Source organism: Mus caroli, unplaced genomic scaffold, assembly GCF_978045245.1.
Source record: "Mus caroli unplaced genomic scaffold, Mus_caroli_1 scaffold_11, whole genome shotgun sequence".
NCBI lineage: Eukaryota > Metazoa > Chordata > Mammalia > Rodentia > Muridae > Mus > Mus caroli.
The window spans coordinates 32,245,482-32,272,299 of NW_028227266.1; the positions used below are offsets into that span (position 1 = coordinate 32,245,482).

Below are 26,818 nucleotides of genomic sequence, written 5' to 3' on the forward strand. Positions count from 1 at the left end.
GGAGCACCACAAACCCGGCCTCTGGGACTATCCCTTGCCCAGAGGCACACAGTCCCACTGGAGAGCAGCACACACAGTGCGAATGAGCTCTGAAGCATGACAGCACCTCCTCAGCTCCCCCCCTGACTTGCTTCCATCGTGGGCAAGCAACTGAATCCTCTTTCCCAAAACAGTCTCCTAAGATCTGTGCATGAGGCTGGCGGGAAAGGTTTTACCTGAGACGTGCACTTAAAAGGGCTGTCCCAGAGCCTGCTTGGTGGAGGCACCCAAGGAACAGCAGCGGTGCAGAGACAACAATGGGACAGCTTAATGGAGGAGGCAAAGTGAGAAAGGGGTTAGTTGGAGGCATGTATAAGGCCAGCATGAGCTGTCACACATGTGTGTCGCTCTGTGGGACAGTTGGCTGGTGAGGAAGAAGCAGGTGTGAGGAAGGTCAGGCAAGCCCATCTAATTCCAAGCCTAGGAGCCTGGGCCCAGCACATCCTGCCTCCAGGGGAGAGCCAGGCCAGGGGGCAGGAACCTGCATCCACAGGAAGTCCCATGGCCAGCAGCCCAGAGAAGACAGGCTGGGAAAGAAGGGAGCGAAGTTCACACATATTACACAGGGTCAGGGAGTGGGAGGACTGCCCCTGAAAGCCAATGCTGGTGAGCAGTGCTTTCTAGAACCCATGGAGCTACAGCGTGACACTGGCAACAACCTATAAGTCCTCTTTCTTCCCTGGACCTCCCAAGGGACACCTGGTCCCTTTCCACTCTCCCTCCATTCTTAGCTCTACACACACGCACACCCTCTGGCCATGCTTTCCTGCCTGTCTATGCCATCCAGGTCTGCACAGCATACTTCTCCATTCCTGGGCTCTATCTGCGTATGCTAATGCAGCTCCACTTGGAATCCTTTTCTGTGCTGGCAACAACGGTGGGCACATGATAACTGGGATGCCTCCCAGTTCTCACACACCTAACACGGAGGAGCTGTGAGTCACAGTCAGGGGCTAAGGAAAATGCCCCATTGCTCCTGGCCAGAGGAATGAGACTCCAAACACTAGCGGATGCGGAGGCTGGACGTGACGGCCTGCAGATGGGCATTTATAGCCAGATGATCTTGAAGGCTCCAGGTCCAGACACACCACTGCCACTTTGTGACTTTTACTGGATGTTTTACTGGGAAGTTATAAGTACTTCAAATTTCAGGAACCAGACAGAGTAACTTTCTAAGAACCCGGATACTGGAACCAGATGGCATGGTTTTCTGCCTTGTGAAGATCTGAGGTAATGTATGTAAAATGCCTACAACAGTTTCTGGCACCTAGGATATGCACAATAAACCCCAAACTGAGCATGCTGTCTTCCACACAAGCTTCCCTCCCATAGTGGTCAACATCCTGCCCTCATTAATGCAGGCTCCACTGTGCCCTCTTCACTCTGGTAGGACCCAGGGTCACCCCACAGTCCTTCCTCTCTGAATCACCATTATGAGCCCTGAAACCCAACTGGAGCCTCCTCCTGAGTGGCACCTTGTCCTTCCCTGCTTTGGATCCATGCTGGTTTCTTGTCCTGCTCCATTTGCATTTGTTCAACTCGATCACACTATTCACATCCTTAGAAACATCACAGATATTTAAAGTTGGAAAAATGGCGCAGGAGAGAAAGCACTGACCACATAAGCAGAAGGGCCAATCGGAGTTGAGATCCCTAGGATCCCAATCAAAAAAGGGGCTGGTAGTCTATCCCAGTGCTCAGGAGACTGAGGTCAGGAATCCCCAAGGCAAGCTGGCTAGCTACCCTAGCTAAATCTACATGCTCTCAAGTCAGGTAATAAACATCCAGCATCAACCTCTGGCCTCCAAAAGTACATGAGGCATGGGCACCTGCATCGGCACACATGCGCACCTACATAGATTCAAACGTGTATACAGATGTGCACACACACCACACACCCATACCCATGGCAGGGAAAAAAAGGAATAAATAGCATAGATGTATTGAATGTACATGTGGGGCTGTCAAGACGGCTTATAGACAAGGGCACTTACTGCCAAGCTTGATGACCTGAGTCTGATCCCCAGAGCACACAAGTAATCCTCTGAGCTACACCTGTGCACTATGCATGTGTGCACACACATAGACATAAAATAAAACACAAAAAATAAAATGTCAAAACGTAAGAATAGAAAGTGTAAGCCCCAGTTTTAGTCCTTGAAGGGCCAGACAGAAGATACAAAACAGTCTGCTGCTATTTTTAAGAATGTTTCCCACTGCCTGTGAACTTTCAGTTCTGAATACAATCCACAGATTTCCTCCAGGCCACTTAGGGCTGTCCCCACTGAGCCCTGAGTTACCAGTGCCTCGTCACATCAATACAACTTCTATATATCCCCTGGAACTCGGGACCCCTCTGTGACCCCAAGTCTGCACTGGTCCCTCTCACTGCATCACCACTATGCTCACATAGCCCACCAGTGGGTGTGTGTCATTATCACAACTGTCTACCTGCATGTCCCTCTTCCCTGACAGTCTGTGGCCACCAGCAAGAGCTTATCAGCTGGAGCCTCCTTAAAGCCCTGCACGGCAGATACTCAATCATACAGAGACGGCTGCCAGTTACTCGGGAAGCTTGTGTCAATCAGATCTGAAAGAAAGGAGTTCTGCTGAACTCCGTTTGTTTACAAGAAGAACTGGGTAACAGTGCACAGCAAGGTAGTTACACAACTCATGTCAACTAGACGAGGGCCTCTCCTCTCGAATCCCAGATATGTACAAACAGTCGCACAGAACACATGTTCTAGAAGGTCCCTCTAGGATCCTCCACAGAAGTTATTTAAGAATGTAGAGACACTTCCTTTCCACTCAGAAGATAGAACAAATACCTGTATTTTTTTTTTCTTTTAAAGAAAGGCTGGGGATGTACAGATTCTGGTAGAATGCTTACCTAGTATGAATGAGGCCCCATATTTAATCCCTAATACCACATACACTGCGTGTGGAAATCTACATCTGTGACCTGAGCATTTGGGGAAAGGGGCAGGAGGAGTAAAAAGATCTGAAGTTCAAGGTGGTCATCTGCTGCATAGTGAGTGTGAGGCCAACCTGAGCTACATGAGACTTTGTGTGGTTGTTACAGTTTTAAGTGTCAACTTGACACAACAACAAAAAAATCACCTAGGCAGAGAGAGTGTCAAGGAGGGCTCGTCTAGAGCAGGTTGTGGGCATGCCTGTATGGCAGCTGTTTCTCAACCGCCTTGGAGGTTGAATGACCCTTTCACGGGGGTCGCAGATCAGCTATTTACAAGTCACAACAATAGCAAAATTACTGTTATGAAGTATCAGCCAAGTGGCTGGGGGTTAGGGTGGGGGTGGGGGTCACCACAGCATGAGGGAGCATTAAAGGATCAGAGCATTAGGAAGGTTGAGAACCACTGCTGTAGGGAACTGTCTTAAGTGATTTCACTGATGAATATGGGTGGGGCCGCTCCCTGGGTTGGGGCCCTGGACTGAGCAACGCCGCCGAGAAAGCTGGCCGAGCAGTCAGCATGCAGGCACTCATCCTCTCCGCTCTTACCTGTGAATGCAATGTGCCCGGTTGTCTCAGCTCCCGACACTGTGACTTCCCCAAAATGATGAGCTGTGGGGAACTGTGAAGCTGGAATTGTGAGCTAAAATAGCCCCACCCCAGGTCGCTTTATATCAGGATATTTTAATCATAGCAACGGAAAGGAAACTAGGACACCTTGCCTTGATTTTTACAAAAGAGAGGAGAAAATAAAAGACCTTGATCTGAAGGAATCTGTGAGCAACGCTGCTGGGGGGCGGGGTGGGGGGCACCGGCTGGACTGCCCAGTCTCAGCACATGGCCTCCCAGTGGAACAACGTCTCCCGCCTCCTCACTTCTCTCCCTTACAACTGAGAGAACAGCACCCTCCCACTTCTGAACTCAAGAGGAATGGCTGTGTATTCCCACCTAAGAATACTCTCTACCATGTACCCCTGAGTCTGGAAGGAGGATAAAAAGGGCCTAAAGAGAACGCCCGTGAGCAACAGTGAGGAGCCACTGAAGCCAGTGAGTGGGCAAGGAAGTGACGCATCAATATGCATCAATCATATTTAACTGTGAGTAGCCACATGGGGCTAATTCCAGGCAGAGGCTCTGGTTGGCACTGGGCCTAAACCCAAAGAACTGCCAGGATATCTGAGCTAAGCATCCTGTATCTGGCTCAGCCACATCACTCTGTCACCTTTGTATACACAGGTCTATATTAAACACACACTGGGGACGACAGAATACAGCCTGCTGTGGAACGAACACAAGGGGGACTGAGTGACAGGAAGTGTTCGCTCCAAGACTTGGCTCCTGCAGGCTGGATTGCTACAGGAAAGACTAGGGGGATAAGAGGCTGGATCAAGGTCATCTAACCCAACAGAAGGCTTTTACCCACTCACAGATCTTTAGTGAGGACATAGTCAGAGGCTGTCCAGGGCTACTACAGAGCAGATAACATTTCTCCAGTGAGATGGACTTCTCAGAGAACATCAGTAGCAAGCCCCAGTACCTCATAAAGGGCAAAAGATCACAAAGCCTGCACTGACTGTCCTGAATAAAAGGGCAACCAGCCCACGCCAGGCAGCTCTACCCCACAGAGTCTGTCCACACTCCTCTTTGCAGCCTCACAGTCGCACAGACTGTCCAGGCCCTCGGGTATCTGTGGACTATTCTGGGATGAACCCAACAGGCACTTGCGAAAAGACAAACCAGCTTCAGGATCGACAGTGTATGAGACTTGGCAGTCAGTCACCTGGATGCTAAGGCTCTGGGATTCCAGATAGGGTAAGGTGATGGTCCTGTAGTCATCTCCAGTCTCTCGGATCAGGCGGAGGTCCTGACGCATGTATTTTTGCAGGTGTTTCTCTGTGGCAGGGTACACCACGGTAGTTTTTATATCTACAACAACACAGCACAGTCTGATTAGAAAGTAAGACCATTCATTAAATTCATGAGGTAAGCAACATTCATGGCAAAAAAAAAAAAAAAAAAAAAGCTTTTACTCTTGGTTCTCTGGCCCCTCATGATATTAACTACATGTTCCAGGCACAGTGAGTGACCAAAGGTTTCTCACTTCTTGTATGCGAATGGCTATGTATGTGGCTTTCTGGATGCAAAGCAGGCAGTATAGCTTGAATCTTAGTGGCCCCCTTAAGTAGCTTAGTGGCTCAGTGTGGACTCTGGAGCCAGGCTGTCTGGGCTTAAGGCCTATCCATGCCTGCTTCTCACTCCGAGTAGGACTGTGGCTCCCAGTTGGAAATTTGGTCTAGTTACTTAACTTCTGTGTTACCATCCACCAAGTGAAGACAGCAACAGCTCTTACGTTATATATGAAGTGAGTCAGTTACCTGAGAAGCTCTTAGAGCAATGTCTGCTGCTTACAGAACATTTCAGAAGTGCTGATGGGGTAAAGGCACATGATAACTTGAATTTAAACCCACATGGTAGATGGAGAAAACCAACTCTTGCAAGCTGGTCTCTGACCTCTACACACACTGTGGTAACACAAATAAGCACACAACACGTTAGATGTTAAATCCAGGTTTCTCGGGTGGCACCATCAATGACTCTGGCTTGGATGGCTCTATGGTGCAGTGTATTATATCGTGTCTAATTCTGCAGTAGCCTAGCCTCAGCTTGGATGCTAGTGTCCCCTTCCTCTGTAACAATCGAATGTCTGTAGAGATTTCCAAACCATCCTTTGGAATGTTAAAGTGTTTCAATTGTAAAGACTGTGGGATTTTTAAGCTTGTAAAATATTTTATATTGCAGTGTTATTAATCTATGACCTTGAGGACAAACAAGAAAGGAGAGGCTATAGCTTAACAGTGGTGCGTGTATCAAGTTGACAATGAGTCAATTGTGCTATAGTTTTCTAGCCTCAATTGAGAGAACGCCTCCATAAGATCCAGCATTTTCTTAATTAGTGATTGATGGGGGAGGGTCAAAGTGATGCCACCCCTTGGCTGGTGGTCCTGGGTTCTCGAGGAAAGCAGGATGAGCAAACCACAGGGCACAAGCCAGCAAGAAGAACCCCTTCGTGGCCTTTGCATCAGCTCCTGACTTCAAGTTCCTGCCCTATTTGAGTGTCTATCCTGACTTCCTCCCATGATCAACACTGCTGTGGAAGTTTAAGACAAATTATCCTTTTCCTCCCCAACTTGTTTTTGGTGATGGGTATTTCAACAAAGCAATAGCAACCCTAACTAGGACAGAATGTTTGTTTATTTGTGTGTCTGTCTATGATACACTTTCACTTTGTAGCCTAGGGCTGGCCTAGAAATCACTAAACAGATCAGGCTGGAGTTGAACTTGTGGAGATCCTGCCTTTGTCTCCCAAGTGCTAGAATTGTCAGTTTTAATAATCAAGAAATCCTGAGCCCAGTGTGCGGGCTCACACTCTTAATCCAAGCAGGCAAGATCTCTTGTGAGTTTGAGGCCAGTCTAGTGTACAGAGTGAGTTCCAGGGCAAGCCCAGACTGTTACACAGAGAAACCTTGTCTGGAGGGGTCGGGGAGAAATCCTAGAATTTTCCTGAGCAGACTACATTCGAATGCTCTGGTCTAGCACCACCTGGCTAGGGTTAGGTCCTTCCCACTACTGTCAATAACATGTGGCACAGCTGGTGCCTGAACAAAGATTACTGGGGGAGGGAAGGATGGTGACCTGGTGTTGCAAAATCAGCTGGATGTTTCTAAAGAGCCCCACAGGCTCTCTCTGTGGGACTCAGGTACGATCATCCAGGGAATAGCATTCCTTGCTTACTTACATCAGCACCCAGCTGCGAACCCGAAGCCTGCACTTTTACACTGGCTCTGAGGATGCTGATGGTCCTACTGTACTTCCGTGAATGAGGAGGAGAGTGGCAGGAATTCAGAGCTCATCCAGTGTGCTGCTGAAGGCACAGCAGAGGCAAGACTGGAACAAAGGCCACTTTAGCTTGAAGTGGTCTTTCAAGATGGCAACCCAGTTCTTCTAAAGCTCAGCTGCCATATGCAGGTGACACACCAAGCACACATCCCGTTCCATCGCCTCTGAGACAAGGTGGCATGGTGGAAAACCCGGAGTATGGGATCAGAGTAGCCAAATAGTTTATTACCTTTTCTGCTGGGTGACCCTGATCATATGGCCTCTTAGAGGCTCCGATTGCTCGACTGTTAAAAAACGGTGAACACAAAAGCTGCCTCTCGGCTGCTGTTAGCATTAAGTAAAGCATGTCGTCTGGGTCACCAGGAGTTAGTCTCATTCTCTGGACCTGACCCTGGAAATAAAGCACAAGACCCTCACAACCTTCTGGAAAGAAACTCTTGCTTTTTACTCTTCACGACTCTCTTATAACCTATGGTCAGGCACCAGGCACATGAATCTCAAGAGCCAAGAGACTTTGTAAAAGAGGCTGAAGGGCACCCTGGACCTTTCAGGGGCCTTGAGGAGAATGACATAACATCTGTAGTGCAAGGTAGAGGATGAGAGCCGAAGTTTGGGCCGAGTAGCCTGGGTACAAGCCCGGAGTCTGCATCCACTGGCTGTGTGATCAAGGGCAAGCGGCCAACCCTCTCTGTTGCTTAATTTCTCTCACCTATATAACTGACGGTGATAACGGCACTGTGCTGGCAGTGTTGGTCTGAGAACTACACCAGCCAGCGGGTGGGAGACAAGCAGGAACTTTCTCACACACGCAGAAGCACAGCACTGACAGCAGTGTCTGTGTCTCCTTGTTTCTGTGGTGTTGTCAGCTGCCTGAACTGGAGAGAGAGAGAGAGAGAGAGAGAGAGAGAGAGAGAGAGAGAGAGAGAGAGAGAGAGAGAGAGAGATGGGCCTTGGCAAGGGAACTCTCTCAGAGTTGGGGAGAGATCCTGGAACAAAGAGGAGGTTGACACTGGAAAACAGCCTGATTCAGCTGGCAGAGGACGCACAGCCCAGGGCAGATAGCCTGGGGCTCCTGGTGGTTCCAGAGAGTGAGCCCTCGTCTGCCCAGGCTTGTCAAGGATCTGGCCCAGCCACCCAGGGTGCAGGGAGACAGGAATCTCACCAAGCCAGCCCTCACCTGTCCTCCACCCACCTCTGCATGGAGAAACCCCAGAGGCTTTGGCCTTCCTTCCCCAGAAGCTGCTGAAACCCCACAGGGGTTTTTGGAGCCCTGCATGCTAGTGTGAGGCCTCAGCCCAGTTAGTTCATTCACCCCCTTTCCTGCTGCACCCAATATTGGGCCACCTCCCGCTGAGGTGACAAGTGCCTCTCTCTCTCTAGGCACACAGTTACAGCTCCCACTGCCAGTCAGATCTCCACATCAGGGATTCTTGAAGCTTCTTTGCCTCCCTTGGGTGTCAGACCAGCTTGGCAGCCTGGTCAGATTCTATGGCCCTCCTTTGTCTCTTCTCCCCCTGCGACTGACTTACCACACAGTTTTCCTGTCCACCTTCCCATGAGAACAAAAAGTTCAAGAACACATTTCACTTATTTATTCTTACCACTCATCCCTGGCACCTCACATGGTAGACACTCAGTGATTACTGCACAAATGAATGCATGAATTTGGCTTTTTTTATTTTTTTGGATTTTAAACCTTGAAAGAACATTTGTGTACCAAATGGAATAAAATTTCTTTGATTTAAAAATAAATAAATAAATAAATGTACGTTTCTTTCACAATGCTGCTTTCAACTGCCAGCCTCCAACCCACTGCCAGAGTCTCACCTGCCGCTGAACTTCAGGAATGTGGTCAAGAGCTGAAGACCAATAAACACACAAACATCTGTTAAAAATATGCTGGGGGCCGGGCATGGTGGTGCACACCTTTAATCCCAGCACTCGGAAGGCAGAGGCAGGCGGATTTCTGAGTGCAAGGCCAGCCTGGTCTACAAAGTGAGTTCCAGGGCAGCTAGGGATATACAGAGAAACCCTGTCTCAAAACAAACAAACAAACAAAAAAACCAAAAAAAAAAAAAAAAAAAAAACCAAAAAAACAAAAAATATGCTGGGGAACAGGAGACCCTGTGCAAGCTCAGTTTCTCTCTCCAGCCACTCGACAGTTACACAGGACCAACGCCCCCTCAACCTCACTGCTAATGCAGACTCCAAATCAATCACAAGGAAAGCCCAGCACACCAAGCCCCAAAGCATTCCCAACGTGAGTGGCTTTATTACTCTGCCAAAGAGGTCGGCTTTAAGGGTCTAATGGTGCATGCCTGCAGTCCATCATTTGGGAGGCTGAGCCCAGGGTTTGGAGGCCAGTGCAATATAAGGAGACCCTGTCTCAATAAGCAAAACAAAACCCAAATGTTAAAGCTAGAAAAGAGGAAAAAAGGCTGAGGAATTGCTCCAGAGGAGAGTAAATGGATGTAACTGGGGGTTGCAGTGGATCCTATGTGGGACAAGAGTCCTGCTTTACATGGGACACGGAAATAGGCACAGTCAATAATGAACTGCCTGTAACTCCATCTTCAGTGAGACCCAACACTTCTGGCCTCTGCAGGCACCTGCACCCACATTTGCATACACACACACATTCTCTCTCTCTCTCTCCCTTCCTCTTAAACATAATAAAAGAATAAAATTTTCAAATGTGAGATTTTCTAAAATTAAGTTTGTCTATTTCCATACTTGTATCCACAGAGCACTATATCTAAATGGAGGGGGAAGGGAGACGGAAGTCTTCATTTGTCTCCACTAATTTCCTTAGAACATGTGTGTTATTGCTGTCCTTTCACTGTTTCAAAGTAAGAGCTTAACAAAACAGAAGTGTCGCTATCCTTCAGAACCCTGGCTTGAGTCACTAACGTGAGTCCATAACTAGACCCCATGTTAAGCCAGTAAATGCAGTAACTCATTTGCTTCTCACAAGCCAAGTGACTGGGTACCGCGATGATCCCATTTTACACAGGACACAGGACACACAGGACACAGATACAAAAGCCTGAGGCTCCAGCCACCATAGTGGAAGCCTTGTCTAGCCACTAGGCAAAATGGCTTGGAGGCCTCTCTGGCAAATGCCACCAAGCGAGTTGGCTTGACGGAGCACCTGCTCTGCTTGGCATCATCAATACCCCGCAGCAACCCTACCACCCCAAACCCCTCCTGTTTGTGTAGCTTGAGAAGCAACAAGGAATTCCCCAACCACACCCTCCTGCTGGCATCCTTTAAAAGATCACACCAGGACAACCTTAAATTTCCCCCCAAAACCCACCCCCTTGAATGTTCACAGTATAATAAACGATTCCACGGTACTCCTCACAAAGACTCCTGCCTGTCATTTCTTAAATTTTGTTTAGTTTGAACTCAAGCGGAATTTGTGGAAGCTGAGTGAGTCAGGTGGTACTTGCTCTGCATTTCTCACTCCTCCCTGCCCCAACCCCGGCCTCTGGTCCCAAAAAGCCACCACTGGAACCCCTTGCCACTTTTTTGGCTTTCTCATTCTCACTTGACTTTTGAGGTTTGCTGTCACTGCACTGGCTACTCTTTCTGGAAGATAAGATTTATCTCCGACTGGTCCTCTACCAAGTGCATATGCACACACAAATACATGTCTGGCAACATGCATGCTTCTCAGAGGCCCCTTCCCTTAGCAACATCTCGGGTTTGATAAACTGATATACAATGCTACTGTTGTTTTTCCTTGTTAACATAATTTCTAATGTTCAAAATTAGTAATTGCTTTTTTTTTTTTCCCAAGACAGGGTTTCTCTGTGTAGCCCTGGCTGTCCTGGAACTACTCTGTAGACCAGGCTGGCCTCGAACTCAGAAATCCGCCTGCCTCTGCCTCTCTGCGCCTCTCTGCGCCTCTCTGCGCCTCTCTGCGCCTCTGCCTCTGCCTCTGCCTCTGCCTCTGCCTCCGCCTCCCAAGTGCCGGGATTAAAGGTGTGCGCCACCGCTGCCAGCCAGTAATTACTTTTTACATCATTAATTTTCCGTTAAGATCATCTTATCAAGAGTTTGGTCAAGAGTCAATGGTCAATAAACACACAAACATCTGTTAAAAATATGCCTGGGAACAGGAGACGCAAATGCATATCTCCCACAGGCCACTCAATGATTATCTATGAAAACTATACCCTGCCTCACCCTCACTGCTAACACAGTCCTCAACTGGATTACAAGGAAACCCCAGCACACTGAAACCCAGGGGCATCTCAAAACCCACTTTCCTGTTTACATAACTCTTCAGACATATTGAAACTCATCAGGCACATGAGCAATGAATATGTCTTCCTGGAGCCTCTGCCTTCCCCTTTGACGGCAACTGGGCAACTGGAGAGGTGGTCTTCTGCTTTTGTGATTATTTCCTTTTTGGCTGAAGCAGTAGTCTTTAAACTTCAAGTTGCCATTACTTTTGAAATTACTTCTTAGAATTTTCATTAGAAAAAGCATACAGATATTTTCAGTTTTCTACAATAACTTACTGAGTAAATCAGTAGGCAGAATTTAAAAGCACATAGAAAGGAATACTATTCAGACATTAAAAAGATAAAACTAGGGGGTGGGGGCTGGAGAGAGATCAGCAGTTAAGAGCGCATTCTGTTCTTGTGGAGGGCCAGTTTGGTTCTCAGCACCCATATCAGCCAACTCACAACTGTGTGTAACTCCACAGGACTGGATGCCTTCATCTCAACCCACCAGCAAATATGCACAACCCCTCCCCCCCCCCACAGACATTCACATAATTTAAAAAATAAAAATAAGAGTGTGTAGGATGGCTCTGTGAATAAGGGTACCCAATGACCCCCTCTCTGGAGCTCCATTCCTGGGACCCACGAAAACCAACCCAAAGTTGTCTCTGACTTCCATGATGCCTTCTAGCAGGCCACAGCCCCACATAGACAAATATGTGCACAAAAATTTTAATGTAATAAAAATTAAGAAACAAAACAAATCTTAAGGGCTGGATGTGGTATTACACAATTTTAATCCTGGCACTGGGGAGGCAAAGGCAGAGCTCTGAGTTTGAGGCCAGACTGGTCTACACAGGGATTTCCAGGCCAGCCGAGGTTACATAATAATACCTTGGAGGGGCTAGGGGGGTAAAACAAGCCCATATGTGGCTCAGTATGTGACTTGGTAGTTGTATGCTTATCCAACATGCTAAAGACTGTGGATTCAATCCCCAGTAAAACACATACATGAATGTGCGCATGCACACGCACGCACACACACACACACACACACACACACACACACACACACACACGAGTAGCACATGCTTGTACTCTCAGGTCCTCTGGAGGCTAAGGTAAGAAAATCATCATGAGTTCTAGACCAGTCTGGCTATCATAGCAAGACCCTGTTTCAATAAGACAGGAACCAATACAAAAATGAAAATATGTCTTTTGCAGCAGCAATACTCACAGAGCTAGAGGACATCTCTGTTGCCAAACCCCTAGCAATAGTCCCCTTCTTACTTTCCTTGGTTTCTGCAGTTACTCCAGGTCATGTACCCACATCTGAAGACCTGGAAATAGGAGCCTTGGGAATCTAGGTTTTTCTTAAAAGTCATTAAAGTGGAAGAATACAGGGCTATCCTCTGAGCCAAATCGCTATCATCTCTAGGAGTTTGGCTGGGCTTACTCAACAAAGATCATTATAGCTGGGCTCTGCTGAGTGTTGAGTTCTGTCCTGGGAGGAGGGCACAGGGAGTCATGGATCCTTATCTAAGCGTCCAGCCACCCTTCCAACCACTGTTAAGTATGCAACTCTGTCCTAGTTGTGCCGGCCTTGGAGTCTTTGGGAAAACTAGAGGATACAGATGGAAAGGGAATGGGGAAGGGTCTCCATCCATAGCCAAGGGAGAGTGACCATCCAGGTGTGGACCTTCCGGTGTGACTACTTTAAAGTCCCCCACACTCCTGACTGTATCCTTCACTGTCTGCTCAATAAACTCACTCATTGGTTCCCCAGAGTTCACTCTGCACCTTGACTTGCGGTCAGGACTGCATGAGGAGAGGGTAATCACTGTTTATGTCTCCAAGGGAAGGGAGGAGGAGAAAGAAAGAATAAGCGTAATGTGATCAACAATCATGGGCTGGGTAGTTTTATGTCAACTTGACACAAACTAGAGTTATCTGTAAAGAGGAAACCTCAATTAAGAAAAGGTCTCCACAAGATCGAGCTGTGGGGGCATTTTCTTAATTAGTGATTGACGAGGGAGGGCCCAGGTGATAGCGGTCCTTGGCTGTATAATAAAGCAGGCTGAGAAAGCCTTGGGGAGTAAGCCAGTAAGCAGCATCTCTTTATGGCCTCTGCATCAGTTCCTGGTTCCTGCCCTGTTTGGTTTCCTGTCCTGACTTCCACTGATGATGAACAGTACTGTTCAAGTGTAAGCTGAAGAAATCCTTTTCTCCCCAACCTGTTTTTGGTCATGGTGTTTTTATCACAGCAACAGAAACCCTATCTAAGACAATACATTCCCTCTTGGCAGTGGGCAAAGAGACACCTTGTTGGTGGTGGTGTTCTTACATCAGTCAGGGGCAGAGCAGATGGCAGTCCTTTGTTTATCCTGGCTTGATGTCTGGCTTGGCAGCCAAAGCTGTTTTATGTCTAGGACTCATAAAAATCTAATCAAATCAAATCCAATCCAGGTAGGGGAGCACGGGAGGAGGAATACAGAAACCTGTGGGCCACCATGCTACCCAAAGACCTGCCCTCCAGCACACAACACAGGCAGGCCACAAGGCACTACTTGCCTCCATATTAGCAGAGATGGGCAATGCCACCCAGGATCCAGCCTCGTGGCCAACCTGCAGCAGGAGCTACCACAAGGTGCGAGTATGTGGTGGTCAGGTGGGAGAGAAAGAGAAGTTGAGAAGTTGAACAGCTTGAGCATTATGAAGAAAGATGGAACTGGAGACTCAAGGGTAGAGAGGAGTAGCTTGTTGTGAATGGCCAGCCGCACCACCGGGGACCATGCTGGGTCTGTGGTTGGGGCAGCCACCAGGGACCATGTGGATGTCCAGAGGCTGTGCGAAACTGTTCCGGCTCCTCAATAGCTGCAGTGCTCAGGAGAGCAGGCCCTGCACCTTGACCAGACAGCACAGTGGAGCTGGCTGTCGTGACAGGGGTGTGAGTGAGTCAGCCCAGAGAGCGTGTGTGGGAAAGCTGACCCCACCACTTGTCTCCTGTGGGTGGCATGGGAACAGAGGTGATGCCCCACCCCTCACCACTTCTGGCAGACCGGAAAACTGCCCACGGGGTCATGAGCTGGGGAGAGCTAGCCCTGCCCTTTACCAGAAGCAATACTCGGGAGAGCTGACCCTGAACCTCACCTGGGCAGCACAGTAGGGCTGGCCCTGGTCAAAGGGGTGCAGGTGAGCTAGCCCCAAGGGTGAGAGCGAGCTACCCCCACCACCTGCTGCAATCTGAAAAGCTGGCCCCAGGGTCATGAGATCAAGTAAGCTGACCCCACCACTTGTCTGCCGTGAGGTGGCTTGGGTGCAGGGGTGATGCCCTCCCCTTGCTCCCTCACTACCTTCCGGCAGTCAGGAGAGCTGGCTTTGGGGACATGAGAACTAGAGGGCTAGCTAGCCCTGTAGAACTCAGGAGAGTGGGCCCTGCACCTTGTCTGCACAACACATTGTAGATGGCCCTGATGGAGAAGACACAGGTTAGCCAGCCCTAAAGATGTGAGCATGGTAGAACTGGCCCAGCCTTCCAAGACTGCAGCATTTGGGGAAGTGAGCCCTCTGCCTTGACAGAGAACAGTGGAGCTGGCTATGGAGGTATGGGTGCAGCGAGCTGGCCCTTAAGGCAGGAAAGCAGGAAAACTGACCTTGACTCCTGCTGATGGTGCCATTGGGTGACCTGACCCAAGCAGTCAGTGCTGAAGAACTCACCCTGGTGGTAGGAAAAAGGGAAACTAAGACGGCTGACCAGCTCAGCTATCTCACACAGGCCCAGATTCAGGGCTCTGAGATGGCCCACACCCAAATCTAAATCATCTACAATAGGTTGGGACATGTAAAAGGGGCAGTCTGGCTGACCCAAAGCTGTGGAATATGGAAAAACAACAGGATAACTGAGAGGAGTCCCAATGAGGAGCCAATATTGATGGTGTCACAAATGCTGGAGATCTTGAACCAGACTCATTGCAATGAACATTTTGCAAGTAAAGAGGGATGTACTGTGGGACACACTGTGACACACTACAGCTTCCACCATGAGATATTTCCTATGCTTTGATTTTTGTTTGTTTGTGTGATTTGGGGGGGGGGGTTGTTAAGGGTGAAGGGATATGAAGGGATGGCAAGATGAACAGGACTGGGATGCATGATGTGAAACTCACAAAGAATAAAAAGCTAACAACAACAAAAGAATGCATTATATACATGTGTAAGAATGTCCTAAAGAAGCCCATTAGTTTGTCTAATTAGCATAAGTTAATATAACTTTTGTTGTTGTTGTTTTTGGAAACAGTATCTCACTGTATAGCTCTAGATGGTCTGGAACCCACTTTGTAAACCAGGCTAGCCTTGAACTCAGAGAGCCACCTGCCTCTAGTTAGTTAGCATTAAAGGCGTGCACTAGCATGCCAGGTACAAAACAAATTTTAGCACCAAAATTTACATCACAGATATGCTGTATCTACCATTAAAATTATTCCTGTTTTGAAAAATACATGGAGCCAGAGGTATATATACCATTAAAATAAGAATAAATTACTATTATTGTTTATCATTATTATTATTATTATTATTATTATTATTATTATTATTTTGAGAAAAGAATCTTGCTATGAAGCCCTGGCCAGGTTGGTCTCAATCTCGAAGCGATTCTCTTGCCTCTTTCCTCCAAGTATTAGGATTACAGGCATGTGGCACCACATCTGCTGGTTATTCTTGTTATTGTTCTGCTATACTGGAGAAGTATTGGAGAATGAACCCAGACTCTCATGCATGCCAAACAAGAATTCTATCACCTCTAACCCAACTCATTGTTTTTAAAGCTGATTTCTATTAGTCAATGGAAGAAGACATTATATTTTGAACAGCTTCCCAAATAAAAGGATTAAAATACCTCCTGTTACTATTGTTAACAGTATAGAATCATCAAATTTGTAAACTGGGACATCTTAGCTTATGCTGGTAACAGCATACAATGACAGGGACTGCCTGCAGTAGGCTGGGATGGAGACATCTCAGAAGCCCACAGCAGTTCCTTGTAGAAAAGGATGGCATCTAGGACCCTGAGAAGCGGAAGACACATCCCTCCAGGGGACCCACCATCGGGGACTGCCTGAAGTAGGCCAGGATGGAGACATCTCAGTAACCCACAGCATCTCTTTGTAAAAAACAGTTGTTCCCATTTCTCCTAACCTTAGCCCTGGACAACAGCTGTATAGATTTCATTTGTGCACGACTGCTTTTTAGTTGGCCTTGGTGTGCATAATTATTCTATTATATCTGACTTTCTTTAAAAAAAAAAAAAACATTTATTTATTAGTATACATAAGTACACCGTAGCTGCCTTCAGGCACACCAGAAAAGGACGTCAGATCTCATTATGGGTGGTTGTGAGCCACCATGTGGTTGCTGGGATTTGAACTCAGGACCTTTTGCAGTCAGTGCTCTTACTGACTGAGCCATCTCTCCATCCCTATATCTGACTTTCTTATTTCTTTCTCCTTCTGCTCTGGTGAATTCTGTGAAACTAGATGTTCCTTGATGTAATGATTTTTTTTTTCAAGAAAGGGTTTCTTTATGTAACCCTGGCTATCCTAGAACTCACTCTGTAGACCAGGCTGGCCGCAAACTCATAAATCCCCCTGCCTCTGCCCCACAAGTGCTGGGATTAAAGGCATGAGTCACCACTGCCCGGCTGATGTAATGATTCTTAAACAACTAAAAATTGAGGCATGGGACACAGCATAGCACAGTCCTAATGGCCCAGGTACATTCTGTGTGCTCTCATCTTGGAAACAATGCAATAACTGTACATTGGCAGTTCCAGATTAATGCTTGACTTGCAAAGAAAGTTTGAAGAAATTATTAGAAAATGAAATAGAGTCAACATTGGGACCTCAAGAAAGAAAGAAAAAAAAAAAAACTACTGAAGTTAAGAAATGAGTTTTGCATAACATTTGAGAGTGGTTCCTGGATAAGCAAGTATAGAATAAGTAAAATCTTATATTAGTAAAACTAAGTCAAACACTGGGACTCTTAGGAGAGTCACTGTTTGCAATGTGCAGAAGCAGAAAGCTAGCAGAACTACTGAGTTAAGAGTTAATTTGATTCTTTCTGGCCACTGCCTGGCAGCTTTGCCCATGTCATTTATCACTAGAGCTTCACAAGAAAATGTAAGTAGCTGGCCTTGGAGCTCTGAGCTCTGAAGTATAATAAGTTAAAGTTTAAATAATGATAAGTTAGCAATTATTATTATTATTTTGGCTATAGGCCTGGGAATAGGGAAGCTTGAAGGTTTGGGGAACAATTGTAATTCTTGATTCTTTGTGGGACATGGTTATTCTTTTGAATTTGATTTGGCAATGAATGTACAATGTCTTTTTTTTTTTAACCTGCTTTTGGAGTATCAATAAAAGACTGGGGCAAGAAAAAGGCGAGCAAGCATGAGAAAAGCATGTGAAGAGTGAGTGAAGAGAGAATGTGAGGTGTGTGTGGAGTATGTGTGAGCGAAAGGAGAGTATATGTGGTGTATATGATGTGTGTGAAGTGTGTGTGTGAGAGTGAAAGGGGAATGCACAGAGGTGTGTATGAGCATGAGAGTTCAAGGAAAGAAAAGCACATAGGAGGAAAGCAGAGCACACAGGAGAATGCAGAGCGTGTGTAGCCTCAAGCTGCGAGGCTATGAGCCAGAGAGAAAGAGATCAGAGACTGAGAGAGAAGAGAGAGCAACTTTAAGCCTTAAAAAACTGACTGTCAGCTTATACGCAAAAAGTAGTCTGTGTATATTTATGTGTATTTATTATGTGCCTTCCAGATATCCCTGCCTCCTGTTGAGAACTCTGATCCCCTGTCGAGGCTGGACCCCGACAAGCTTATGTTTCTTTTCCTGTATGTAAAGCTGGATATCTTCATCAGCACGTTGAATGCCAACAAGGAACATTAATCAGCCAAAAAACTCACGGTTTCTATGTGCAGCACAGCCACCTGACTTGTGAAGCCTGGGGTAGAGCCAGGGAATCTGTACATCTAACAAGTTCCCAGGTGGCCTGATCCTGCTGGCCCAGGGACCACACAGAAAGATAACTGGGCAAACTCAAGTTGCTTCTACAGTGGTAGAACAAAGAGATAAGTCTGCAACTTGGAACATCTCAAAGTATCCTTATTCTGTTGTCACACTTTGGAATTTGGCTAGGGATATAGACAGGGCTCAGAGAGCAAGGATGCTTGCTGCCACATCTGATGACCTGAGATTGAGTCCCAGAATCCACATGATGGAAGAAGAGACTGGACTGTGACTTCTACATGTATGCCGTGGCAGACCAGTACCCTTCCTGTGCTCAAAATAAATAAATAGGTATGATAATAATAAAGTAAATCTGGAGGAGCTGGAGGGATTGCTCGGTGGTTAAAAGCATATACTATTCTAGAAGGGACCAGAATTAGATTCCCTGCATCCATGTTGGGCAGCTTACAACCACCTCTATCTCCAGCTTCAAGGGACATGATGCCTCTGACCTCTGCCAGTACCTGAATACACATGCACAGACACACACAGACACAGACACACAGACACAATGATTTCTTTTAAAATTTAAACTTTAAAAAGTTGTTAAAGATCCTGCCTATAACTTCAGGAGAAGACTTCTGCTTTACCAGAGGCCATGCCAGAACTACGGACCCCAAGTAAGACACCACCAACAGCACCACAGGCTCCCCAGCCCCACCCTCATATTCTGGCCAGCCCAGCACTCAGGCAGGAGACTCCTACTTTATTGGAAGCCACACAAAGAACCCCAGATGGTTAGAAGCCAGTGTAAGAACACAATCAACAACAGGCAGGGCAATATGATACCACTGTAGCCTAGCTAACCTACTACAGCAAGCCCTGGATACTCCAACACAGCTAAAGCACAAGATAATGACTTTAAATCCAATTTTATGAAGATGATAGAGGTCCTTAAAGAGGAAATGAATGAATTCCTCTTAAAAATCCAGGAAAATACAAACAGATGAAGGAAATGAATAAAACTGTTCAAGATCTGAAAATGGAAATAGAAGCAGTAAAGAAAACATAAACTGAGGGAATCCTGGAGATGGAAAATCTAGGCAAGTGAACAGGAACTACAGACGCAAGCATCAACAACACTATACAAGCAGTGGTTGAGAAAAATCTCAGCTGTAGAAGAAGCAATAGAAGAAATTGACAAAAAATAGTCAATAAAATACTTGCAAATCAAATCCAAGAACACATCAAAAAGATCATCTACCTTGAAGAAGTACGCTTCATCCCACAGATGGAGGGATGAATCAATATATGAAAATATCAGTTCAATTCACCATATAAACAAACTGAAAGGAGGGAATAAAACATGATCATCTCATTAAATGCTGGAAAAGCCTTTGACAAAATCCAACACCCCTTTAATAAAAATCTTGCAGAGATCAGGGATACAGGGGACTTACCTAAACAAAATAAAGGCAATATTCAGGAAGTCAATAAACAATATAAAATTAAATGAAAAGAAACTCAAAGCAATTCTACTAAAATAAAGAATAAGACAAGGCTGTGCATCCTCTCCATGTCTATTCAATATAGTACTTGAAGATCTAGCTAGAGCAATAATATAACTAAACGAGATCATGGGGATATAAATTGGAAAAGGAGGAAGTCAAAATATCCCTATTTTCAGAAGATGTGATACTATGTATAAGCAATCCCCAAAATTCTACTGGAGAACCCCTATAGCTGATAAACACCTTCAGGGAAGTAGCTGGATACTAATTAACAACAACAACAACAACAATCAGTAGCCCTCCTATCTACAAATGATAAAAGGTCTGAGAAAGCAATCAGGGAAACAACACCCTTCACAATAGTCACTAATAATATAAAATACCTTGGAGTAATTCTAACCAAGCAAGTGAAAGGTCTATATGACATGAACTCCAAGTCTTTGAAGAAAGAAATTAGAGAAGATATCAGAAGATGGAAAGATCTCCCATGCTCATGGATCAGTAGGATTAACATAGTAAAAATTCTCATTTTACCAAAGAGACACCATGACATGACCAAAGCAACTTTTATAAAGGACAATACTTAATTGGGGCTGGCTTACATTTTCAGAGGTTCAGTTCATTATCATCATGGTGGGAAGCACAGGAGCATCCAGGTAGACATGGTGCTGGAGAAGGAGCTAAGAGTTCTACATCTTGATCCAACTGCATCTGGGAGAGACTGTCTTAGAGGCAGCTAGGTAACACAGTGATACACTTCCTCCAACAAGGCTCCACCTCCTAAGAGTTCCACTCTCTGGGCCAAGCAAATACAAACCACCACAGGTTCATCAATGGAATCAAATCAAAGACCCAGACATGAATCCACACACTTATAGACACTTGATTTTTGACAAAGAAGCCAAAATATACAATGGGAAAAAATTAAGCATTTTCAACAAATGGTGCTGGTTTAGCTGGATGTCAGCATGTAGAAATATACAAATAGGTTCTTATCTATCCCCCTGCACAAAACCTAAGTCCAAGTTGATCAAAGGGCTCAACCATAAAACACTGAACATGATAGAAGAGAAAGTAGGGAATATCCTTAAACATGTTGGCACAGGAGACAACTTCCTAAACAGAACATCAATAGTGCAGACAGTAAGATCAACAATTAATAAATGGGACCTCATAAAACAGGAAATCTGGCAAGTAAGGCAAGTAAGGCAAAGGACACTGTCATCAATAGGAAAAATGGCAGCCTACAGGACGGGAAAAGATCTTCACCAACCCCCCCATCTAACAGAGGGCTAATTTCCAATACACATATATAAAGAAATCAAGAAACTAGACATTGACAAACCAAATTAAAAATGGGGTATAGATCTAAACAGAATTCTCAACAGAAGAATCTCAAGTGGCCGAGAAGCACTTAAAGAAATGTTCAACATCCTTAGCTGTCAGGGAAATGAAAATCAAAACAACTCTGAGACTCCATCTTACACCTGTCAGAGTGGCTTAGATCAAAAGCACAAGTGACAGCTCATGCTATAGATGAGCTGTTATGACTGTGGAGCAAGAGAAACATTCCTCCATTACTGGTGGGAATGCAAACTTGTACAGCCATTTAGAAACCAGTATGACGGTTTCTCAGAAAACTAAGAATCAATCTATCTCAAGACCCATCCACACCATTCCTGGTCATACACCCAAAACCACAAGGACACTTGTTCAACTACATTCATAGCAGCTTTATTTGTAATAGCCAGAAACTGGAAACAACCCAGATGTCCTTCAACCGAAGAATGAAAAAAGAAAATGGTACATTTATACAATGAAGTATTATTCAGCTGTTAAAAACAATGACATCATTAAGTTTACAGGCAAATGTATAGAACTAGAAAAGATCATCTTGAGTGAGGTAACCCACACCCAGAAAGACAAACACGATATGTACTCATTAATAAGTTGTTATTAGCCAGAAAATACAGGATAACCATACTACAATCCACAGACCCAAAGAAGCTAAATAACAAGGGAGTCAAGGGAGGACGCTTGAATCTCACTGGGAAGGTGAAATAAAATAGACATCCAGGATGGATAGAGGGAGGGAACTAGGGAGGGAAAGGTGGTAGGGAGGGGGAACTCCCAGTGATCTATGAGGGTGGCCCTAGCTAAGACTCCTGGGACTGAGGGAAACAGAACCTGAACTGGCCATTTCCTATAACCAGGCAAGACTTCTACAATTTGTCCTACCTACAAGATGTGCTGGGGTAAAGGTAGCATAGAAATTATGGGAGTTGCCAGCCAATGACTGGTCCAGCTTGAGATCCATGCTAAGAGAGGGAACCCACCCCTGACACTGCCTGGAGGACCAGGACCCAGAGGCTGGATAGCCCGAGACCTAGAATAGACAATGATTCCTAATGATATTCTGCTATACTCATAGATGGGTGTTTAACCCAATTGTCATCAGAGAGTCTCCATCCAGAAACAGATGGAAACAGACACAGAGGCCCACCACCAAACATTAGGTGTAGCTCAAGGTATCCTGTGGAAGAAGGGAGGAAGGATTGTTCTTACAGATGGGGTCAAGGATAGCACAAGAACCCACAGAATCAACCAACTTGGGCTCACAGGACTTCACAGAGACTGATTCGATAAGTTTGAAACCTGCATGGGATTGACCTAGGCCCCCTACATATGTGTTACAGTTAAACAGCTTGCTCTTCTTATAGAACTCCTAACAGTGGGAGCAGGGGTTGTTTCTGGATGTTGTTTGCCTGCTTTGGGTACTCTTTTCCTCATACTGGGTTGACTCATCTACCTTAATACATGGGAGGTGCCTAGACTTAACTGCAACTTGATAGGCCATGTTTGGTTGAGCATTCTGACTGCCCCTTGAAACTAGAATCCTATATGTCCGTCTTGCCTTCTTCCCAATGCTTTATCTTTCTTTGAAGCTATTTACTGCCACTTGATTAGTTCATTCATGTGTTCTATAAGGCAATTTTGTTTGTTTGTTGTTTTGAAATAGGGTTTCTCTGTATAGTTCTGGCTATCCTGGAAGTTGCTCTATAGACCAGGCTGATCTCCATCTCAAAGATGGCCTGCCTCTGCCTCCTTGAGTGCCGGGATCACAGGCGTGTGCCACCACTAGAAGCAGTGACTTCGTTGTGTGCTATCATCCCAACAGAGGTTGAATCCAGGTGCTTTGGTAGCTAGGCCACAGTCTACCTACAGAACTGACCAGTATCGATACAGTCTAAAGAAGAAGGAATGCATTACAAAGCACTTGAAGTGTGTGTACATACAACTGCATATGCATAGCACCAAAGAGCCTGAAGAATATACTCCAGCATGAAGAGAGGGCACTCCTGCTAGCAGCAGACTTTTACAGAATCAAAATCTTAAGTCATTTTTATTATTGCAATTTTCTAAAACAAGAATGCATCACTATATATAAAAATACATTGGAGGAAAAATAACACATCAGAAACAGAAAAATAAGCCATCCTTCTAAACAGCCACCGAATTGCAAATTCAAAGCCAGCTGGGCTATACAGCAAGACCCAGTCTCAAAACAACAACAAAAATAAACCAAAAACCAAACAAACAAAAATAGTAATAACAAAAAAAAATGTAGGGAGTGGTAGTGTGCACCTATAATCCAGCACTTGAGAGGTAGGAGCAGGACTACAAGTTCAAGGCTGGCCTGGCCTGCACAGCAAGGTTCATGGCAAGCTAGGCTATATAGTGAGACATGTCCCCAAAAATGTAACAGACCTAGAGAGGTTAAGCAATTTGCCCAGAGCCACTCACACACTATTAAGTGGAGGTTGGGGTCAGAATATATGGGATCTGGCTTTTCTATGGAATGCAGTCTTCCTCATTCCATAGGGCCATAATCTTCTGTGCTATAGCCATGTTTTCCAAAAGCAGCTCTATCAGATAATAGAAACACGAATGTCCCAACCCTACTGCTAAACACAAAGACAGCTGTCACTAAAGCTATCAGACATGAGGTGCCAGTGTGACTGGATAGTAAGCTGTAGACTGTAGCCTGCTGTGGCTGGAAAACAGGCACTAGAATATTCAGAGTAGAACTGGAGAGGACCCTGCTCTAGCTGACTGTTCACAGAGTGACTTAACATTTGCGCCACATGCTCCCCATCCCGCTCCCATTCCCCATCACTAGTATGAGCTCATGAGGAGGGAGGCATGGGGTAGAGAAGTTTAGAAGAAGAGCCAAGTGGTTGTGTTCCCAGCCCTTGGGCTCTGGCAGCAGCTCATTATCCACAAGAATGTTCTAGCAGTGGGATGGTCACACTGATGCACTCCAGCTGAACAGCAGCCCACATAGTCCTCCTCTCTGTGGCTCACATGAGCAGGCTAAATAAGGCTCTGATTAGGATGGCTCCACCTTGACTTTAGCAGACCTGTGGATCTCCTGCAAGGCCTTCTGCAGTAAGTAAAGCCCCTCTTTCTCCAAGCTGGACACAGAAACCCAACTGTTCCTGGAGGTGGGAAGCGGGGCTCTCCAGAAGAAAGTTAAGAGCAGCTGCTGCCACTCACTGCCAAGGCCAGCTTAGCCAAATCCCCAGGAAAATGCTGCAGCACATGAACATGAAAACACAAACCACAGACAGTCTGCTCTCCTTCCTACACACATGTTCAAACAAGGCAGCTTTCCCCAGCCAAGCCCCGGACTGGAGCAGGATGAGGTCATTTCAATGTCTCTGTCTGTGGCTTTTGCTTTCCCTTCATTCTGATGAGCCAGTTTCCACTGATGTGACCCAGATGCGGCCCTGGGAGGACAGAGAAGCAAGAGCAGGGAACATGATTGGAGTTCGATCCCTACCACTTCAAGGGCCTCCTAGAGCTAGCCAGGTGAGGGAACACACAAATCAGCAGGCCCAGCAGGGCAGTGGGTCACAGGATTCCTACAGAAAGCCTTCAGGAGAGGCAGGTAGAAGGACCACCTACTTGATCTGCATTCACATTCTTCCTCTGTGGATGTTCCCTGGCTGGAGAGACAGAGGGAGGAGTGGAGGCTGGCTGTTGGTCACAGGCTTTGGTGTGGTGTCACTGTCCTGCACCGTGGAAGTACTCAGGGGAGGCCTGAACAGACCTCCACATGAAGGGTTAGCGTGGCGGAGGGTGGGTCAGATCCTTGCAGCAAGCTTCTGCTGTTAATGACCTGTCTCTGTAAAAACTCAGGATGCTGCTGAAGACAGAGGGGAGGCAGATGCTGACTTTAGCAAAACCCTCAGCACGATTGTAGTCAACTTCTCCACACCTTAAGTTCCAAAGGAAGCATGTGACAGCACCAGGTAACAAAACCCCTAGGTCTCCTGGTCCCCAGGCAAATTTGGTAGCTGGAATGGTAGTCTTGGGGACAGCAAATGGTGCAGTGGGGCAAAGAGCTCTCTGAAAAGCTCCACTTCAGAAGTCAGAGAGCTGATTCATAGTGAGATTGCAGAACTGTTGAATGACAGCCCTGGTCTTAGAGCTGAGAATTCACCTGCTTCTTATGGAGGTGAGTACAGCAGACCACAGGAGCCAAACACTCCAGAAGACAGCACTCCTTTTAGCTCTCCTATTCAAAGTATTTGCTTGCTTCACTCAGAGGAACGTTGGGTGCCAATTCCTGATGTAGCACCCCTGGACATTGTGGCATGGGAAAGAAGGCCAAAGCACCGGATAATTCCCCAAGAGAGAAGCTGGGAATTCTAGGTTGTGACCTACTTAGACGTACGAGTGAGGAATAAACACAGAACCAGCCACCATCACTTGTGGTGATGGGACTTGCTGCAAGCAATCAGCTTTCACCCATTGTCACTGGGCAAGGAGGCTCAGAGCCTCGGGACCTTGTCCCCATCGGAGGAAGGCAGAGAAGAGCACACAGTTCCCGCTGTGCTGGCTACTCCTCGTTACTCTCCATCTACTCATTCCTAAGTGCTCTGAATGAAACGGTTCCTCCAGCCTTTAAAGAGTGTGCTGAGAAGAGAGGCCACTGCTGTTGCCAGTAGAAGACACGGGAGTCAAACCATCAGAAGAGGGGGCACAGGTCCTGGGTCAAGAATTTGAGTTGGGTATCAGGGTTTTTCCCACCTTGGAATCATTCTGCTTAATATCTTCTGCTGTCCCTCTAAGGGCCCTGGCACACTCAGGTTAACTAAACACACCAGCAAAGAACGCATGAGCAAAGACAGAGAAACCTGTCACCTTTAAGCAGTGATACCAGCTCAGTAGAGCTCACTTCCAGTCAGTCCTGCTAATAAGCTGGCATCGCACAAAGTGAGTTCTAGGACAGCCAGGACTGTTACAGAGAAATACCAAAGGGAACAAACAAACAGCAACAAACCAGCATTGCAACCCTGTCTACCTCCAGCCCTCCACAGCATCAAACTCTGCCCATCTAGAAGAGGCTACACACATTTCCTAGGGCTGTCCCTCACTGATACATACCCTAGAGCAGCAGTTCTCAGCTCCCTAACTCATGTGGGTCTCGACCCCTTTGGGGATCTAATGACCCTTTCACAGGGGCTGTATATCAGATATCCTGCATATCAGATGTTTATATTACAATTCATAACAGTAGCAAAATTACAGTTACAAAGTAGCAACAAAAATAATTTTATGGGGGGGGGGTCCACCAAAACATAATAAACTGTATTAAAGGCTACAGCATTAGAAAGGTTGAGAACCACTGCTAGAGATACTCAGGGGTCATCTCAGCTGGAACACACATGGTTTGGAGCTATGCAAAACTCAGTGGTTAACTGATAGGTTCCGCCTGACCAGAGTCAAAGGCACGCTGTAAAGGAAGCAGCAGAGGCCTCAGACAGGTCTTTATTATTATTTTGGTTTTTTTTTTAATTTGCACCCATCTTACTTGATGAGTTAGCACCTAAAAACTGTCTATGTATTCAAGTATCACAACACTAGTCTTGAAGAACTCACATGTCTAACCCCATTCCTTTACCTCTTCTTATTTTTTTAGACAGGGTTTCATTATATATCCTAAGCTGGCCTGGAACTGTAAACCAAGCTTGCCTCAAACTCAGAGATCCAAGTGCTGGGATCAAAGGCTTATACCACCATACCAGTCCTGCCCCAGTTTTTTCAATACTAACATTCATCAGATGGTCCTCATCACAGCCTTTGCTTTTAT

The 26,818-nt window shown here is 46.1% G+C and overlaps 1 protein-coding gene and 1 non-coding gene across 2 annotated transcripts in view; one reads left to right on the forward strand and one right to left on the reverse strand.

Annotated features, from left to right (window-relative positions):
• The window catches only part of Dcps (decapping enzyme, scavenger), a 50,496-nt gene that overhangs the window by 6,794 nt on the left and 16,884 nt on the right, over window positions 1–26,818 (reverse strand). The window contains exon 3 of the mRNA XM_085844513.1: window positions 4,791–4,936. Coding sequence (XP_085700639.1) covers window positions 4,791–4,936 — 146 coding nt within the window. The remainder of the gene's footprint in view (window positions 1–4,790; window positions 4,937–26,818) is intronic.
• LOC115032019 (small nucleolar RNA SNORA48) lies at window positions 13,437–13,580 on the forward strand. The gene has a single exon (XR_003837667.1). It is a non-coding gene; the product is annotated as a small nucleolar RNA SNORA48 (small nucleolar RNA).